This window comes from Heterocephalus glaber, unplaced genomic scaffold (genome assembly GCF_053883595.1).
Source record: "Heterocephalus glaber isolate CG9 unplaced genomic scaffold, H.glaber_assembly_v1.0 deba00001504, whole genome shotgun sequence".
Taxonomy (NCBI): Eukaryota; Metazoa; Chordata; class Mammalia; order Rodentia; family Bathyergidae; genus Heterocephalus; species Heterocephalus glaber.
Window position 1 is genome coordinate 59,295,047 of NW_028258324.1, and position 21,405 is coordinate 59,316,451.

General features: G+C 36.3%; 1 protein-coding gene across 9 annotated transcripts in view; it reads right to left on the minus strand.

Annotated features, from left to right (window-relative positions):
* Lrch3 (leucine rich repeats and calponin homology domain containing 3) overlaps positions 1 to 21,405 on the minus strand; it is a 100,115-nt gene that overhangs the window by 50,321 nt on the left and 28,389 nt on the right. For all 9 annotated transcript variants that reach the window (XM_087186612.1, XM_087186616.1, XM_087186618.1 and 6 more), the window contains exons 2-6: positions 17,526 to 17,670; positions 15,883 to 16,009; positions 10,187 to 10,292; positions 5,120 to 5,256; positions 3,508 to 3,617 (exon numbers count right to left, since the gene is read on the minus strand). In XM_087186612.1, the coding sequence (XP_087042738.1) occupies positions 3,508 to 3,617; positions 5,120 to 5,256; positions 10,187 to 10,292; positions 15,883 to 16,009; positions 17,526 to 17,670 (625 nt within the window). The remainder of the gene's footprint in view (positions 1 to 3,507; positions 3,618 to 5,119; positions 5,257 to 10,186; positions 10,293 to 15,882; positions 16,010 to 17,525; positions 17,671 to 21,405) is intronic.

A 21,405-nucleotide genomic window follows, 5' to 3' on the forward strand; every position in this document is an offset into this window, starting at 1 on the left:
AATTGGAAAGCAACTTTCAACAGTACAAATTTAAAATATTGTTCTCCTGATATTAAGTTTCATATTCCGTATATTCTTTTTTTGGGGGGGGGTTTGGTACCAGGGATCGAACTCAGGTCCTTGCACTTGCAAGGCAGGCGGCGGAACCACTGAGCTAAATCCCCAGCCCCTTCCATATATTCTTACATGAATTTAATGTCATGCTGTCACAGTGTACCAGAATTTAAGGTGCAGGAAAACAGAAATGCCCTTGGATTTTACAGAACATGAAAATAATAGTTGGGTAGTACTTATCAACTATTAGCTCAATGAAGTCACTTAACCTTCATAAAATGAGAATAAACCCTTTCTATTCATTTGCCTTTCACTAAGTGAAAGCTTTGTGTAAACCCAAAGCAAAATAAACCCATATGCGAATATAAGTTTTTAGAACTTGTCATTTATTTTATTGGAAGATTATAGTTTACAGGTAATAATATACAGACCTATTTACCCAATGTACCAAACAAGTACTGATTATAAAGATCCAAAAACATAAGTACCTTCCTGGCTGTGTTTCTGTTTTTTCTCTTCCCTTTTTTTTTTTGGTTTTTGGAGTCAGGCTCACTATGTAGCCTATGTTTACACTTGATCTTAGCCAAAAGGCCGAGAAGTGGTGATGTAGCCTATGTTTGAGGCTGGCCTCAAACTCATAGCAATCATCCTGCCTCAGGGCCGGGGATTTAGCTCAGAGGTTCTGCTGCCTGCCTTGAAAGCACAAGGACCCGAGTTCGATCCCCAGTACCAAAAAAAAAAAAAAAAGAATGGAATCACCCTGCCTCAGTCTCCCAAGTGCTGGGATTACAAGAGTGTATCACCATTCCCGGCTTTGTCTTTCATTTTTTATTCACTCCCACAAAAATCATGTACCCCAAAACTAAGAACAGAAAAGCAAAAAAACCTTTTGGTGTAATTCTAAAATATTTTTCCCAACTTTATAGTCTGAAAAAAAATTCATGTCTACACAGAAGTTGGGAAAGTAGTACAGGGAGGATCTCTAGGCCTTTCACGTTGCTCTCCCAACGGTCAGTGGTTAAGTCAATGTTTCGTGAGATGTCTCTATGAACGGTCTTGATGCTTGTTTTAGAGTCCAGACCTAAGAACTGTGTTTTATCACAGCAAAGCCAAGCCCAGGTGTTTAATTTTAGAAGCTTTCTAATGAAATATAAACCACATTTAAAAAATCCTTTTCTGCACCTGCCAAAACAAATGCATTTGTGGGCCAGGGATTTACCTCAGTGGTGCAATACCTACCTGGCAAGTGCAGGTCCTGAGTTCGATTCCCAGCCCCCCCTCCACCATCAAAAAAGGCAAAAAACCCAAATGCATTTGTTTCAAGGTTTGCTGAACAACACTTCTTAATATTATGTAATTGTTTTCTATGGTCACCCTACATAAAAAACCTTAAGAAAGCTAGGCAGAGTTCTGTCAGGCTCTAGTTATGCCCCGTCAAACTACCTAGCATAACACAGATTCAAATACATGAGTGCCTTCTCTATAGTAAGAAGATAAATGAGTGTAGTGCAGTGGGGCTCACAATGTGGCTTTTTTATAGTCTAACAGAGCTGGACTGACATTTGATACCACCACTTACTATGAATTTCATCAATTTGTTTAACCTCTTCAACTTCAGTTTCCTCACTAAGAACAAATAAATACCACCATCTTATGGAGTTCCTATTAAGACTAATTCAGAAAATTTAAACTAAGGAATTGTACAAAGCTTGATACAAAGCAATAAATAGAAGTTATTATTAATTCCATGAATAATGAATACACCTTTAATATAGAGAGCGAGTTGGGCGGCCTTTTTTTGAGGCAGGGTCTCACTAGGAAGGCCAGGCTAGCCTTGAAAATGCAATCCTCTTGCCTCAGCTTCCTGAATGCTGAGATTACACGCAGGTATACAGGACCACATCTAGTGATAGAACATTTCTTTTTTTTTTGGTACTGGGGATCAAACTCTGGACCTTGCGCTTGCAAGGCAGACAGCAGCCCGACAGAGCATTTCTTATTACAAGTTGCAAAGTCTATTTCATTTGCATGTAGTTCATCCAACATTTACTGAATGTCACATCATGTTCTGGGTGCTAAGAACATACATATGAATAAAGCATGCCAATACTTTCAGGACATCAGACTTGTTGGGGAGAATTCATTCCACTGGTGGGGTTACAGAGACAGGACTTTTCCTATCAACACTTAGTCATTCCTAAGTTTCACTGCCACATCATCATAAATAAATGTAGTTAGTCTGTAATATAAAGCTGCTTAAAATCAGCAAAAAGCATTAGTCCTATAAATCAATACTCAAAAATACTGCCACTGTAAAACAAAAGTTATCACAACAGTGCAATTTACTAAAGGAGCTGGAAACATTTACATCTGGAAATGAATTAAAAATCTGTAATCTTCATGAAATGATTTGTGAAAAATTTTGCTTTTTTATATTACATACAAGGAGAAAGTTATAGGTAAAGACTGAAAATGCTATAGTGTCTAATGCATATTGAACACTCAAAGAGCTAGAGCATTATTAAATATTGTCTTTTGCAAGGCTAGACTCTCTAAATCGGTCCTGGCCTGATTATTATGCCTAACATTTATATGGGGCTTTATGGTATGCTAAGTTCTTTTTGGACACAGGTCAGCTCATCCTCAGAATGAATGCTAAAGTATAAACAGTGTACAGATCATTTTGAAGAAAGTGAAGTTTGGAAGTTAAATGAATTGCCTGGTAGTAAAGGGAGCCAAAACCAAGGCTTTCTGGCTCCATGCCAACATGACAAATAAATGGAACAAATAAATGACTAGCTACTGTGCAGTTTTACTGGTCTACACCTTTGCTAAGACCTGAAGGTACAATATCTTGCTCATTGTTTCTTGAGGTGCTCAAATAATTATCATATATACAGTTATCCCCTGCTATCCAAGAGGAATCAGTTTCAGGATATCCCAGGGACCCTCCACCCCAGCTTCCTGTATAATACATGTATATTTGGAGACAAGGTCTTGCTGTGTAGTCCAGGCTGACCCCAAATTCCAAGTCACAGAGCTTGTTAGCAGCAGAGCTAAGATTAGCATTCAAGCCACTAAGACTAATGTTTTTCAACTGGCCCCCACCAGAGGACCCTGGCAATGTGCAGGGACATTTCAGCCCGTCACACTAGTAAGGTGCCTAAGGCACATCATGGATAGAGGTCAGGGATGCTGCTGAACTTCTTACAACAAGAGGACCGCCCTTTACAACATGAATTATCTGGTCTAAAATATCAATAGTATCAGGGTTGAGAAACCCACACTTAGAACTCTGTCAGATCTATGTAATCAATTTTACATTTAATACAAGCATCCAGAGAATAACATACTAAAGTACGTTATTTCTCTTTAGGCTGAATTTAAGGACCCAGTTTATTTGATTCTGTATGTGAAGGAATATGACAGATCAAAAGAACAGAATGTACGCACCAGGAGCCAAAGCCCAAGGGTCTCCTATCATAATCCGGCAGGTCTGGAGCAATCTTACAAGCTTGCATGTTCAGGTATTTAAATATGTGGATTTTGCCTTTTATACATATCTAAATAAAACAGTATACAAATGCAACAAAATGATTACTCATCTGAAACACACAAATTCTTTTTTGTAAAATCATAGCCAACTTTTTATGTAATGTAAATTGGAACTAAAAGACATTTCTATTAAGTATGTGGTATAACGTTAAAACAATTAATTCTAGCTGGGCGCAGTGACACATATCAGCAATCCCAGCACTCAGGGAGGCTGAGACAGGAGGAGCACAAGCTCAAGTCCCACCTGGACAACTCAGCAAGACCTTGTCTCAAAATAAAAGATTTAGAAAAGGGTTACGGACGTAGCTCAGTGGTAGAGTGCCCTTGCGCTCAATTCCCCAGTACCATTTAAAAAAAATTATATATACATAAAATATACATATTATGTATATATATAATTTGGTCCAGTGCTATTTTATTTAACTAGCAAATATATTTTTGTTTTCTAGTCACTAGTAAGTTTTAACAACATAGAAACAATCTATGTTACAAACACTGTTAGAATACCAAGTACATTTATCACACTAATAATGCATATTCAGGAATTTTAAAACTTTTCTTTAATACATTATGCTGACAACTTTTGATTTTAGAAATCTAATAACTGTATAATTATGCCTTTGAACCTGCTTTCTGTAGGAGAGGATCAGGTAATGATGACAAAGTTATATATATCTTTTTGTTGCTAACTGTACCACAAATCTAAATGAATTCTTTAAACTGATGAAGTTTAAACATAAGTTTTATAGACACCATTAAGACTACTATAAATGTATAAAATCATCAGTAAATTGCACAGTTTAAAAAATAGATACAGTGAAAATTATGGCTTGGTAAACATTTTATAGACTGTAGGATGTCTAGGATCTGTATGTAAACCCACCTTATAATTATGCTATTATTAGTTTCATGACTGTCAAATGAATAAACTGGCTAAATAAAAGGTTATGATTTTAGAAAGCAAAAAGCACAAAAAATAACGGTAATAAGAATGCATTGATAATCTTTACTTTGGAAAGGTATTTTTATTTGTCTCTGACCTTTATGTTCTTTATATTCAATTTTCACTTGAAGAAAATTAAGAAAAGTTAAGTTGGGTTTTTTTTGATACTGGTGATCAAACCCTGTGCTTTATCCCTGAGCTATATCCTCAGCCTTTTTAAAATTTTATTTTGAAACAGGGTCTCACTGAATTGCCCAAGCTAGTCTCAAATTTGTGATCCTCCTGCCTCGGCCTTCTGAATTCAAGTATGTGCTACCAAATGTGGCTCAAATTTTTATTAGAAGAACAATTTCAAAATTCCTTAAATTAAAAAATGACGAATTAGTGAAAGGAAAAACACTTCTGGGAACATTACCCATCTCCCATCCCATTTATTCAAGGCTTCTAAAGAATATGAAGTGTGTGAATTAATTTTAAAAGAACTTAATTTACAACAGATAAATGCACATAATTACATTTTATCCTTTGTCAAAAAAAAGTCCACAGCCTGTTTGCACTGTGGTTTACCTGTGCAGGAGGTGACTGCAGTGGGTTGTTATCTAGGGTGATCACCTGCAGGTGTCTGAGGTTCCGGTAACAAACAGGGATTGATGTAATTTTATTGCAGGAGAAGTCTAAACGTATCAAAGGCAACTCTGCAAGCTCTGCATGGGAGGGTAAATGGAAATGAACAATTAATGATTATTTTAGGGCTACACAATTTTTACATAAGCTTCTAGTTAAATACGGTGGATTTAACAGGTATTTATCTCCATTCTTGGTGACTGATATAACAAAGTGGTGTAAATTAAAATCTAGTTATCTACACATAATACTAATAAAAATTAAACAATCTGACCCCACACAAAGCCAAAAAAATTCTCAGAAGCTGGAGGCCCCAATATGACAAAAAAAGGTTATTAGATGACAGTTTATGTAAGAGGAGTTAGATGTCTAGGTCCCAAACTAGCTTCCTCTAATCCCTATAGGAGTCACAAGTTATTCACTAGACAAAGAGAATCAAAAAGGGTCTCAGTGGAGGGTCTCCAGGACCAACGTGAAATCAGCTGAAAAGGGAGGATTGAGGTAGAAGTCTCCACACTTTAGGGCCATCCCTCAGTGCCTACCACCACACCCCACCTCATCCCACATCTTGAAGGCCAGCACTTATGAATTCACCTAACAACACAGAAAAAAATGGAGATTCTTTCTTTGAAGAAAATATGCAGTCTCGTACAAGAGCCCTTTAGATATCAACAGGAAATTTCTAATAAAATAATCCAATTGCTGCATAATTACCCTTCTACAATTTCTGCCCAGTACACCTTCAGAACTTTTACTCTATTGCACACAGACAGTATATAATCCACAAAAATTTTAGAGAAGCCTCCAACACACATGACAGAAATCAAATCCAACTAACCAACAAAAAAGGGAAAAAAATCAAGTTATTATTATTTTGCTTGTATTGGGGAGTGATCACAGGGCCTTCATATTGGGCTAATTTTAAATTTTGAGACAGGGTCTTGCTAACTTGCCAAATTGCCTAGGCTGGGCTCAAACTTGGTGATCCTCCTGTCTCAGCTTCCCAGAGTTTTGGGATTACAATGTGTGCCCACCGTGCCTGGCTGGAATAACTAACTATATGATAAGCAAAAGGAAGATTTGAAAAGTTAGAATTAGTATCACTGATTTCAGAGAAATAAGATATCAAATCACTGAAATATGGAAGGGATTTTTAAAAAATCATAGATTACTCTTGTAAAAAAAATCATAGACTAACAAGAGTTATAAAAAATTTGACTGCAGAAACATAAAATTCAGAATGAATTTCTAAAATTAAAAATGTAAGAATGGTTTGGTGTGGTGGAGCAGGGCTATAATCCTAACACTTGGGAGGCTAAGGCAGGAGGATTGCCAAGAGTTAAAGGCCAGCCTGGACTACACAGTGAGTTCAGGGCCAGCCTGAACTACAAAGTGAGATCCTGTCTCAAAAAACCAAACAAACCAACCCCCAAAAAACCCAAAACCACCACCAAAAAAACCCCACAAAGAAACAAAAACAAAAAACAAACAAGTACGGTTGGAACTATTTTACTAGTAATGACAAAATCACAAAAAAGGGAACAATAATAAAGATAGAAAAAAATCAAATCAAAGAGGTCTAACATTCAATTCCAAAATATGAACAGAGAGGAAGAAAAGAAATTATCATAGAGATCTAAGACCATCGAATACCACCACGTATCCAGAATGAGTTAAAATAACTCCTACTGTGTACATCATCATAAAAGCTCAGAGCAGCAAGAATAAAGGGAGGATCTTAAAATCTTACGGAGTGAAGAAGTTGATCACAAAGGAGAAGAATGAGAAATGGCATGCTTTCCACCACCTATTTTTAACAATGAAAGATATAACATATTATCTATCAAACTTTAGTGTATTCGAGATTACTAATTAACACTGAAAGCTAAAATAAAAAAACTTAAATATCCTTAAGAGAAAACAGTTTTCAACCAAGAATCTACACACAAATTATCAATCAATCAAGAGCACAGACTAAAGATATGTCCTTTCAAGTGAGGTCTCAAACAAAAAAAATGTTCTCTCACAACAACATTCTCAGGAAGCTACTAGAAGATGTCCTCCAGGAAAACAGAATAAACGAAGAAAACGAAGTATGTGGAGTCCAGGAATGACTGAACTATATTCAACATGCAGCTGAGCAAGCTGGGCAGGATTACTAGAACACAGCTGCCCAGATAAGAAAAGGAAAGAAAACTGGCTCAAGGGAAATCAGCAGAAAAAAATAAGCAAAGATGAATTATTAACAGTAGAACACAGCAACAACAAAATATGCAAGAAAGAAAATGAAATTTAAAAAAAGAAAATGAAATCAGAGTACATCACTTGAACTCTTAGGAAATAATATTTACAGAGTTAATGTAAACACTGAATAAGGATCTAATTTTTTGTTTATTTTTTGGAGCAGTACTAGGGACTGAAACCACGGCCTGGTGCATGCTAGCCAAGCACTCTACCAGCCCTGATTTAATCAAAAGTTGTGACAGAACCACTGGGAAGATGGGAGAAGAGAAGTAAAGGTGTAATACAGTGATGATGGAAGGAAATAAAAATCTTTATCTATTAATGAACATAAGTGTCAAAGTTGACAAGCCCAGTCATAGATATATGGACCTTTTAGAAGTGTATCAGTAAATATCAGTGGAAAGAATCGAAGTTTAATGAAGGTAGATGCCTTTAGCCATTGAAACTGGGTGTGGGGAGATCTCAAGAAGGGTAATATTATTATTTATTTTAGGCTTTGAGGTACTTTTTGAATGATGTACTATATTATTTAGTAAAAATTAAAATTAAAGTCAAAATGAAAGGTAACAAAGATATAACATGTTATCTACCAAACTTCAGTATATTCGAGATTATTAATTAACATGGACTTGGGTGACTATTAGAATAAAGTTCTTGCTATCTCAGTGTAACTGTGTATACTGATATTACAAAACGGTTATGAAAAAACATTTAAAAACTACCTGGATGATTCATAATTTTGTTATAGTCAAAATAAGATCTGGAAAAAAAGTAGAAGACGGAAGGTGGAACTATTATATTGTATTGTAATTGTCATCTAAAACCCCTAGTTTTCATTTTTATGAAAACTCTGGTTCCTTACGGCAGGGAATTTAGCTCAGTGGTTTCACCACCTGCTGCGCAAGTGCAAGGACGTGAGTTTGATCGCCAGTACCAAAAAAAAAACCAAACCTCTGGTTCCTTTAGTTGACCTCACATTAGTAAATTTTATTACATGAGGTTTTGTTTGTTTGTTTTTTTGGTACTGGAGACTGAACTCGAGTCCTTGCGCTTCGGGGGCAGGCGGTGGAACCACTGAGCTAAATCCCAGGCAAAAGAAACAGAGATAATTTTTTTTTTTTTGGTATCAGGGATCAAACTTGGAACCTTGCGCTTGTGAGGCAGGTGGTGGAACCACTGAGCTAAATTCCTGGCCCTATTACATGAGTTAAGATTTAAAAGATCAACCATAGCAGGGGTTTCTCCAGCTAATCTTAGATTGGATTTGGGGTTACTGGGTCATATGTCATGACCTTTGTTCTAGTCACATTCCTGAGCTGGTAGCAAAGACCAAGAGGAAATAAAAAGGGCCCTGAAGATAAAAGATGTGAAGTTTACTGAACAAGTTTCGTGAAAGGAAAGATGTGTAAGCTGTTGGGTAGTTTGGTAATAGTGGATAAAGGTGAAATGGGAAAATCATTTTCTTACATGTTTATTTAGGATCAAAAATGGCAAAAATACACTTCTATGTTAGAACTAAATATGATACTAGATCAAAGTGGTTTAAATGATTGGATTCTACAGTGAAAGCAGAATGTCATTAGTTAACTTACTTAATGTAATTATGAAATGTTTTGAAGAACAGAAATCAGTGCCATGAGAACAATTTCAGAAAATTTCTTATCTTTTTTTTTTTGGTACTGGGAACTGAACTCAGGGCCTCAAGTTACACCCCCAGCCCTTATCTTTTAAGTATATTCTGAAAGAATTTCTGGAATTTGCTTCAAATTAATCTAAAGGATAAGCTGGGGGAAAGTGAGAGAATAAATGAAATAAGAGTTGCCATGAGCTAACAGAGTGGCCTCTGTAGCTACACAGAGGTTACATAGAGGTTCGGGGCTCTCATTTATATATAAACTTTTCTATAATAAAAGTTTTTAAATGTACTTTGAGTCTAATAATGGTTCTTCCCATTTTCACTTATATTTATAGCTTTCTTCATGAAGTTGTGTATGTGAAAGATTGATAAATTAATTTGTTTAATCATTTTGCCATTCGGATACAAACACTAGAGTTTACAGCCAGCCTAAGACAGTGAGTCTCCGGGTGCAGTCTCCCCCTCATGCATTATGCACTCTATGTACATCACCTCATCTGCAGCCAAGGATATAGTTAATTTCAGCTCAAAAGTCCATTTTTAAGTCAGTGCTGATTATAAGAATGCTTTTCATGATTTGTCTCATTACATGAGACTATAAGAATGCTTTTCATGATTAGTCTCATTACATGAGACTATTCTCTTATTAAAACACTACATTTCTCCCATAGTCATGCTTACTGAAATTTCCAGTGGCCCTACCCTGAGTTATCATTTACATCAACTGATAATTCATAAAAACAAAATCACTGGTTAAAAAGTTATCAAAACTGGGCCAGGGATTTAGCTCAATGGCACTGTACTTGCCTTGCAAGCGCAAGGGTCCTGAGTTTGATCCCCAGTACCAAAAAAAAAAAAGTTATCAAAACTTTTTACTGGGGGCTAGGATTACAGCTCAGTGGTACAGCACTTGCCTAGCACATACAAGGCCCTGAATTCAATTACCAGTACTGAAACAGAACAAAATTTTTCATTGAAGAGTCCTTAAAAATCTACAATAGTACAGATAACACTATTAAATCATCAGATCTCAAACACTGGCCCTAACTTAAATGTTTCTGTCTTGTGCCAATCAGTCTGAGGTCTTTAAAAATAAAGAGATAGTAGGCAATTACTTCACAGTTTCTTACCTTCGGGCAAACGTACTAAGTGATTTCTTCTTACATTAAGGTCTCGCAAAGCCTCCAGATTACCAATTTGAGAAGGTATAGTCTGAATTTCATTGCAGCTGACATCCTGTTTTAAAAGGATACAAAGTAAAGATTGTTCTTAATATAAACTTGCTTGCTTTAAACTATCAAATGAGATTAGATAGGATAATACCAGAGTCCTTCCCAGTACTAAAACAAACTGTAATTTTATGTTAAATAATTCCACAGTTTATATTCGCATTTAAATTTAAAACTTACTGGCTCTGGGGCTAGGGATGCTGCTCACTGATAGAGCATTCACCTACCAGGGACAAGGTCTTGGATTTGATTCCCAGCGCCACGAAAAAATAAAGTTGCATATGACTAAAAAAATAAGTTTTGTCTGATTCTGTACATTTTGTATAGATTTACAGGAATTTTTTGATAACTACAGTTAAATGACTTAAAATATGAATAGGAGGCCTAGACTATCAGATCAAATGAAAATGTGGGTGAAAGGTAAAGTAGGAAGAAGTATAAAAATAAATATTTTATTTTACATTATTCTAATGAAAGCAGGAAAATAAAATAATGATGCAACTATTTGGAAGAAAAAAAAACCCGTCTTCAAAATACCAGCTTGACTGATCAAGAATGAATGTTACGGAAGAATAAGTACAGTACTAACTCACAGACTATGAAAACAGAGACTGTTCTGTTAGCATCTGATGAATCTGATTTTTTTGTTTGTTTGTTGTTGAGACAGGGTTTCACTAATTCAGGCTGCCCTTGAACTCACAGAGATCCTCCTGCCTCTGCCTCCCAAATGCTTGCATTACAGACATGTGCCACCATGCCCAGCTCCATGAATCTGATTCTAAACATGCATTAGGTAGGCCTCCTGTATCTTGGTTAACAGCTTGATTCTAATGGTTCTGAAAAGAGACTATTGACAGGTTCTAAGATTTGTAAATTCAGAATTCCATAATTCTGACTACAGCTAGAATAATTTGTACCCACTATCATGTAAAACAGAAGGAAGCTTCCTAGGTTAATAAATTATCCAAACTGCACATTAGCACGTAAAATTCTTCTGATATATGAGTAATATTTAGAAAGTCAAGCTACTCAACAAAAACTTCACTAAGATTCAGACATTACTTTTTAATTTTCCCAAAATATTCTTAGAGAAAACAATGCAATTTTCACTTTTCTATTAATTAGTGCCTGAAGGAGAACCAGAAGCTAGACTTTTCAATCCCATGGTTCTAGGTATCAAGGCATAAGGGGGTTCTAAAGGAAGGTGAAAAGGCAGGAAAACTCAGTTTGAGCCAAAAGGTGTTAATAATTTATAAAACATCTTTCAGAAAATGTATGTTGAAAGAGAGCATTTTCATTTTCACTGAAACATGAGGGAGAACAAAAGAAAGTGGCAACAAGGATGTTGCAGAAAGACAATCAGGAGCTTGAGGGAACAGATTCTTCTTCATCAAAGGCTCTTTGTATGATAGAGTAGCAACTAACCTCTTTTGTGAAAACTAAAAGCAGCTACTGAAATATATCTATCTTTTGAGTATGTGGGATTGAAAAAGTAGAAAAGAAAGTTTAAATGACTTGAAAATATGAATTTGGAGGATAATTTACAACTAGTTCATGTTACTAATCCAGGTTCTGAATAAATGCCAGCAAATGTACATTCAGGTCTTTGTTTCCTCAGTCTAGCTGGCCCTAAAACTAGTCTAAATCTGGACTGTAGGCCTGATGCTGTGAAATTTAATATGTAACTTCTTATATTCAAAATGCATGACAAAGATGTCATTATATTGTATACCTAAAGTGTACCAATAAAATAATATCAAAATCTTAAAAATGCATGTAAAAAGTGCCCTAATTTGTCCAATTAGATCAACATTACGTGATTTTTTTGTTTATGATAAACGTCATTGTTAATAAAACCACAAGGAACTACACTCTTAAATCTCAATGGAAATAATTTTATTTGGCCATTTCAGAAATATGAAATGTGATTACTACCAAGGTAGCTGGTTTCAAATTCTTTTTTTTTTATATCCTTTTATTGGTACATTTTAGGTGTAAAATATAATGACATTCATCACTGGAGATATGCACCTTTACATACTCTCTTGGTTCTTTTCTTTTTTTTTGGTACTGGGGATCAAACTCAGGTCCTTGCGCTTGCACAGCAGGTGGCAAGACCACTGAGCTAAATCCCCGGCCCTTTTGATTCTTACTTTTTCCCCCTTCCCCTGCCCTCCCTTCAACCCCTCCATCCCTCCCTATTTACAAAGACTTTGCTTCCTTTTTTTCATTTTCTCATATTAAGTCCATTCCCTTCTTTCCTTTCCCCTACCCCTCACACTTCCCCTTCCCCTTTGCCCCTTTTCTTCCCATTTCACATTATCTACTGTACCTTTTAGTCCTTATTTACACTTTCAGTTTCTCACACTAGAGAAACTAATCGGTATTTACTCATCTGTGTCCTATTTATTTCACTTAAGAGTATCACCTCAATGTGCATTCACTTAGCTATAAATGTCTCTAATTTCTCATTTTTGATGGCTAAGTAGTACTCCATTTTATTAAAAAACCACATTTTCTTTATCCAGTCTCCAGTTGATGGGCATTTGGGCTGTTTCCAAGTTTTAGCTATTACAAGCTGTGCTGCTATGAACATGGGTGCACATATATTACTGTGGTATGATTCTTTTAATTCTTTGGGGAAGATTCCCAGCAGTGGAATAGTGGGGTCAAATGGGACTTCCAGTCCTAGTTCTTGGAGGTATCTCCATACTGATTTCCACAGTGGTTGCACCAGTCTACACGCCTACCAGCAGTGGAGCAGAGTTCTTCTTTCCCCACAGCCCCGCCAGCATTTGTTATTGGCTGATTTCATGATAGCAGCCATTCTTTTTTGGAGTGAGGTGGAATCTTAGTGTTGTTTTCATTTGCATCTCTCGAATGACCGGTGATGTTGAACATTTTTTCATATAGTTATTTGCCATTTATACTTGTGTGAGAAATGTCTGTTCATTTCAGATGCCCATTTTTGGACTGGGTCTTTAAATTTGGGAGGTCTGATTTTTTAAAGTTCTTTATAGATTTTAGATAGTGGACCTTTGTCTGAGGGACTGCTGGTGAAGATTTTTTCCCACATTGTGGGTTGTCTCTTCACGATCTTGGTGGTTTCTCTTACAGTGCAGAAGCTTTTGTTTTGTTTTGTTTGGTACCGGGGATCAAACTCGTGACCTTGCACTTGCGAGGCAGGCAGTGCAACCACTGAGCTAAATCAGAAGCTTTTTAATAAGAAGAGATCCCACTTGTTGACTGTTTGTGCTAGTTCACGGGCAACTGAGGTTCTGTTCATAAAGTCTTTTCCTACACCAATGTCTTCAAGAGTTCTACCCAACCTCTGTTCCAGCTGGTTCAGCGTTTCTGTTTTAATATTTAGATCTTTAATCCATTTAGACTTTAGTTTAGTGCATGGTGGAAGATATAGGTCTAGTTTTAGTCTTTGGCAAGTTGAAACCCAATTTTTCCAGCACCATTTATTAAAGAGGCTATCTTTCCTCCAGTGAGGGTGTTTGGTTCCTTTATCAAAGATGAGATGGCTGAGTGTGTCTGGAGTTGTTTCTGCATCTTCTAATCTGTTCCACTGGTCCTCAGGTCTGTTTCTTTGCCACTTCCATGCTGTTTTTATCACAGTAGCTTTGTAGTATAGTTTCAAGTTGGGGGTTGTAATAAACCCTGCCATGTTTCTGTTACTTAGAATTTCTTTTGCTATTCTGGGTCTCTTCTTGTTCCAAATGAATTTTTGGATTGTTTTCGCAAGGTCCGTGAAGTATGCTGCTGGGATTTCAATTGGGATTGCATTGAATCTATATAGCAGTTTTGGAAGTATGGCCATTTTCACTATGTTGAGCCTTCCTATCCAGGAGCAGGGGATGTCTTTCCATTTTCTGATATCCTCTTCAATCTCTTTTTTCGAAGTGCTATAGTTTTCAGAGAAGAAGTCTTTGATTTCTTTTGTTAGGCTGATTCCTAGGTATTTCAGTTTTTTGGATGCTATTGTGAAAGGAATTGTTTGCCCTATTTCTCTCTTAGTGAGTCTGTTGTTCATGTAGAGGAAACCTGTTGATTTTTGTGTGCTGACCTTGTATCCAGCTACTCTACTGAATTTGGTTATTAAGTCTAGAAGACTTTTGGTGGAGATCTTGGGGTCTTCCATATAGAGTATCATGTCATCTGCAAATAATGACAATTTGACTTCTTCATTTCCTATCTTTATTCCTTTTATTTCTTTCTCTTGTCTAATCGCTGCGGCTAATGTTTCCAAAACTATATTGAACAGGAGTGGTGATAATGGACATCCTTGTCTTGTTTCTGGTTTTAGTGTGAAGGATTTCAGTTTTTGACCATTTAGTATGATAGTGGCTGTTGGTTTTTCATAGATGGCTCTTATCAGATTGAGGTAGAGACTGTCTATTCTGATTTTTTGTACGGCTTTTATCATAAATGAGTGTTGGGTTTTGTCAAATGCTTTTTCTGCATCTATTGAGATGATCATATGGTTTTTGTCCTTGGCTCTATTGATATAGTGTATTACATTGATTGATTTAAGTATTTTGAACCATCCCTGCATCTGGTTTCAAATTCTATGTCTGCTATGTAACCTTGGGCAAATTATTTAACCTGAATAGTGCTTTCCTCACCTATAAAATGACTATTTTGGTACTGAGATTATAATATCAATCACAGTGATTAAAAGGGAAAATTCTTCTCTTTTTTTTCTCACCCCGATATTGGGGATTGAAACTAGAGCTTTCACCTTGAGCTACATTACTCAGTCCTTTTCTATTTTTTACTTTGAAACATGCTCCACTAAGTTGCCCAGATTGGGTTTGAATTTATAATCCTCCTGTTTCAGCCTCCCAGAGTGCATGTGCCCCTATGCCTATAGAAGAAAGACTCACTCCTGTACTTAGAACATTTATACAACAGTCAGTTTCTTATAATTTACAAGGGATGATAGGAGAACGTCAAGTAAACACCTTAGGAAATACATGGCAGTAAATTATATTTTATAGTTACATTCTAACTATAGTAAGACAAACAAAAATAGCCTGACCTTTTAAGTATCCACTCCCCTACAGAACTAACTGAAAATTAGAATATTGATGGCATTAAGGGTGGTGTGGTAATGCACATGTGTAACTGTAGTACCAAGGAGGCTGAGGCAGGAGGATCATCACAAGTTCAAGGTCAGCCTGGGCTACATAGTGAATTCAAGCCCAGCCTTAACTACAGAGTGAAACTCAGTCTCAAATAACCACCCCCCCAAAAAATATTGATGTTATCACAAAATTTAATTTGAGAAATCAAATGTAGTATTAACCAATATCACAAAAGTTTGATAACATGGAAATTATTCAATATTGGTTAGAACATAATTCTAATGACATTTTTCCATTTTGTGTAGGTCTATGAGGTTTGTACTTTTGGTCCTTTCTTAATTCTCTGTCAGAGAGATGAGCACTGATCACTTAGTACTGTATAGCTCATGACCAACATTGGAAAAGAACTCAAAACCACATCTTACGGATAGATCATTATCATATGGACAAGTATGGTATGACTGGAGACACACTAAACAGTCAAAAATTAAAATATTAACTTACAAGTTCTGTCAACTGTCTGAGGCGTCCAATTTCTTCTGGAAGTGAGACCAATTTGTTATTACTAGCAATTAAGACTTTCAATGGTAAATTACACAAGTGTACTGGTAATGTTGACAGTTGGTTCCGACTAAATGGGTAAGTAAGAAAAGAGAAGTCAGATGCTACCACTGAAGAAAATTTTCCTCTTTCATTCTAGACTCAAACATAAATCTTACAAGGAACAAACAGGTTAAGAGATTTGCATTCTAGTCTTCATTTGGCAATTGTCAGTTTTGTAGGTTCAGGCATAGCACTGAATCTATTGATTTGTATGAAGATTCTTCAACCATAAACTAAGTATTTTTGTAGCTGGGTGTGGGGGTGCACACCTGTTACCCAGCACTCTGGCAGGCTGAGCCAAGAGGACGGCAAGTTCCAGCCCAACGTGGGCAACTTAGCAAGATCCTATCTCAAAATTAAAAATTTTAAATTTAAAAAAGGCTGGGGCACACGCTTATAATCCTAACACTCAGGAGGCTGAGGCAGGAGGATCACAATGAGTTGGAGGCCAGCCTAGGCTACATGGTGAGTTCAAGTGGAGTTGCTTCAATGTAAGGCTTAAAATATTTATTAATTGACTAAGTCATTTCAACATATGCCTCTAACTCTGTTGCCAGAATACACAGTGAGATTCTGTACCAAAAGCAAAACAAAACAAAACCAATAGCTGGGGATGTAACTCAGTGCAAAGGCCCTGGGTTCAATTCCCAGTACCATATATGAAAACAAAAGCAAAAAACTGGCAAAAACTAAGCATCTCAGGAAAACAGGGTTTAAAAAGTATATAAGATTGCAATAAATGATATCCTATAAAATATTTCCAAAGGATATTATACGACAATGAGAAAATGCTTTAAACTTTTTGACTAAAAGCCTTGAAAATCTTCTATAATTACATAACTCAGATACACCATTTTGATAAATTTATACTTTTCTGTATTTGTGCATTTTCTCCAATTAGCTCCCCCCCCCCACCAGGAATCAAACTCAGAATCTTGCACTTGCGAGGCAGGTGCGGCACCACTAAGCTAAATCCTTGGCCTTCCAATTAGCTTTTTAACCTTTGAAATGTCTGTGAAATAAAACACAGCTCTTACAAGGTGTAAAAAAATGGAGGTGAATTGACTAAATATATTTATGCATTTATATATTCAGAACTTAATACAAAAAAATTCAGTCACAAGAATCAAATGAAGAGGGCCGGGGATTTAGCTCAGTGGTTTCGCCGCCTGCTGCACAAGCGCAAATGACCCGAGTTCGATCCCCAGTACCAAAAAAAAAGAATCAAATGAAGTAATTTCAGATCTATTATTCTTACTTGATGAAATTAATTTGAATTAATTTGAAAATGTAATCACTGAGAATCACTGTTACAAGACTTCTGCAAGTTACCTTGGCTAATAGCTATTAGGGTTTGTTATTGTTAAGCCAAAAGTAAAGAGAGAAATTAGAAGAAATGATTCAATATATCCTAAAAACATACACAGAAACTGCTAATATGAACAGATAACATAAATATCCATAAACATTTAAGTGACAGAGATGTGAAAATGGAAGACAATATAAAACAAAAAAAGATTTTTTTAAAGAAACAATATTCTTACCTAATATTTAAGAATGTTAGTGCTTGTAAGTTTAGAATTGCTTCTGGAATATACCGAATGCAATTTTGGTATAAGTTGAGATTTTCAAGGGAAACAAAATGACATGCTTCTATAGGAATTTCTGAGAGGCGATTTCGTGATAAATCTGAAAGATGAAATAAATTAACTTTAAAATCAGTCCTGACAGCTGATTGAAACATAAATTATTAAGTAGGTTTTGTGATTAATTTTCCAGTGTTTCTACTGTGGAGTTGGCTCAATGCAAGCATTAAAATATTTATTGACTGAGTAAGACATTCAAACGTATGTCTCTATCTCTATTGCTGGATAAAGATTATTTTTCCCCCTCTTTTTTGCAGAATAAACCCAGGGCATTCTCACTGAGTTACATTCCTAGTCCTTTTCTAAATTTTTATTTATTTATTGAATTTTTTGCAGCATTAAGGATTGAAGCCAGCACTGTTGTACTGAGTTCCATTTCCAGTACTTTTTTATTTTTTGAGACAAGGTCTTGCTGAGTTGCTAAACTGCCTAGGCTGGGCTCAATTTTTTTTTTTATTCTTTTATTGGTATATTTTAGGTATATAATACATTTACATTCTCATTGGGAACTTGTACCTTTACATGATGTATCTTGGTTCTTATTTTTAGGGCTCAAATTTTTAATCCAACCTCAGCTTCCCAGAGCTCTGGGACTATAGGTGTGCACTACCACACTGAGCCAATGATTCCTTTTAAGTTTCCACACACACTAAGAAATAAAACCATTATTCTTTGCAAATACTGTAACAGTTCTAAGACACCTACCTAAAAATTATATCAAACTATCAAAGATACAGTTGTATCAAAATTGTATCACTAGTTTGTGTAATGGTGTATGCCTATAATTCCAGCATTCTGGGAGGCTGAGGAAGGAGGATTGAAAGTTTCAGACCAGTCTGGGCAGCTCAGTGTGACTTAGCCAGACCCTGTTTCAAAGTAAAAAATAAAAAGGTTAGGGGTGTAGCTCAGTACAAAGGCCCTGGGTTCGATCCCGAGTAACACACACACACACACACACACACACACACACACACACAGAGATTGTACCACTAAGTTCCACATATCCTAGGAAAAAAATTGATCCCTAAAATCCATCTTTCCAAAGACACAGAAAACATTCTCAGACTTTTAGAAAAGCAAAACAAAGCAAAGCAAAACACACTATCCTTTTTACCAGCTGAAGATTATCAAGATCTTGTAACTTTCTTTGACACCACTATTGAAAGATGAGACTATTCGAACTTCAACAAAAACAATTGCACAGGGCATGGTAGGAACTACATTCCTATAATCTCAGTTACTCAGGAAGCTCTTCTAGGAGGACTGCAAATTCCAACCCAGCCTTAGCAAGACACTGTCCGAAATGAGAAATAAAAGGGCCAGGGATTTAGCTCAGTGGCACTGTGCCTGCCTTGCAAGCACAAGGTCCTGAGTTCAAGTTTGATCCCCAGTACCAGCCCCCAAAAAAGCGAGAAATAAAAAGGGCTGATGATGTAGCTCAGTGGTAGAGCATTTGTCTAGCATGTGCCAGGCCTCAGTACTGCCTAAAAAAAATGATAATAATAATTACAGTGACGTGTAAAACCACTGTACATATTGAGCTACCTGAGTTTATAAGGACATACTCCAAAAATACAAAAGAGAACCAAATCATTTTCTTGTAAATGGGAAACTGAGAAGAACTGAACATCTTTTAACCAAAGTGATGAAGAGGAGCACCTCTAAGTAAGGTATCCTAACTATGATTGAAACAGAATGTCAGGATATCACCATTTTGCAACCTCCAGTAATGAATGGAGCTAGAACTAAACAATCTGGCTATTTTTATAAAAAGGCAATCAAAAATTACTGTATACACATCTAGTATAAATACTGGAACAGAACATCACCTAGGATTTTGCTAAAGGGACAGAACCTGAGTTAAATGTAGCTTCTGAATCAACTGCAAACTTTTTTTTGCAGGAGGCAGGGGTACCAGGGATTGAACTTGGGACCTTGCGCTTGTGAGGCAGGCAGCAGAACCACTGAGCTAAATGCCCAGCCAATAAAGTTTGGTTTTTTTTGCAAACTTTTAAGAAATGTACAGAACACAAATGTAAGTTGATATACAGTAAGTCCCTGACTTACAAGTGAATTCCATTCTGGGAGTACATTCCTAAATCTGATATAGTTGTAATCCAACGGTCATACACAGTGCACCTGTAAAAGTTCACAACTTGAAACTTCGTAGGTGGAGGACTTCCTGTACATCATTATACATTTTATTAAATATACTGTGAGGTTTATTTGCTTACCACTGTTTTCTCTCTTGTGCCTGTAGAAAAACTGAAAACAATCTTAAAGTTTCTGTTGGGAATGATGTGGTATGACTCCCTGGAGAACTTTCTCCAGATGGAGCACTTGATTAATAATTGATTGATTGAATTCCTACATATTTGCAAATATTTCAACTGTACATGTAAATGCTATTTTGTTTTTTGTTTTTTTTTTAGGCACTGCCCAGCTGCTGACTGGATTTTCCCCTGGGGTGCACATCACCATTTGATATGCAATATATTTTATTTTGTTAACTGTCCATTTCTCCCTCCCCTGGAATATAAATATTGTGAGGACAGAGATTCCTGTCTGTGTTATTCCCTGCAGAGCCTACTATATTGCTGTCACATAGTAGATAATAAAAATTATTTTGTTGAATAAACAAAAAGTTTGTACCTTATCTCTAGCCCTGGAAATACCTGCAAGAATAAACTACCAAACACCAAAAGCAACATAAGTCAGAGAAATAAAAAGTAACTCTTATCATTCTACAGGATAAAGATGACCAAAGGAGGCTTTCATAGGAGAAATAACTTCTGTAACAGAGTAGGAAAACTATAGCTGATATCCATTAAATGAAAATTTCTTTTTCTTTTTTTTTTGCAACTTTTATTTTAGTGGTATAATTTAGGCATACAATATAATGACATTCATCATCGGAAATTTGCACTTTACATAATCTCTCTTGGTTCTTATTTTTCCCCCTTCCTCTGCCCTCCCTTCAACTCCTTCATCCCTCCCTATTTACAAACTTTCCTCTTTTCATTTTCTCATATTAAGTCCATTCCCTTCTTTCCTTTCCCCTACCCCTCACACTTCCCCTTCCCCTTTGCCCCTTTTCTTCCCATTTCACATTATCTACTGTACCTTTTAGTCCTTATTTACACTTTCAGTTTCTCACACCAGAGAAACTATTTGGTATTTACACATGTGTGTCCTATTTATTTCACTTAAGAGTATCACCTCAATGTGCATCCATTTAGCAATAAATGTCTCTATTTTCTCATTTTTTATGGCCGAGTAGTACTCCATTTTATTAAAAAACCACATTTTCTTTATCCAGTCTCCAGTTGATGGGCATCTGGGCTGCTTCCAAGTTTAAGCTATTACAAATTGTGCTGCTATGAACATGGGCACACATATATCACTACGGTATGATTCTTTTAATTCTTTGGGGAAGATACCCAGCAGGGGAATAGCTGGGTCAAATGGGACTTCCAGTCCTAGTTCTTGGAGTTATCTCCATACTGATTTCCACAGTGGTTGCACCAGTCTACATGCCCACCAGCAGTGGAGCAGTGTTCCTCTTTCCCCACAGCCCCGCCAGCATTTGTTATTGGTTGATTTCATGATAGCAGCCATTCATTCTGGAGGCGGAATCTCAGTGTTGTTTTCATTGCATCTCTTGAATGACCAGTGATGTTGAACACTTTTTCATATGTTTATTTGCTATTTCTACTTCTTTGTCTGAGAAATGTCTGTTCATATGAGATGCCCGTTTTTGGATTGGGTCTTTAAATTT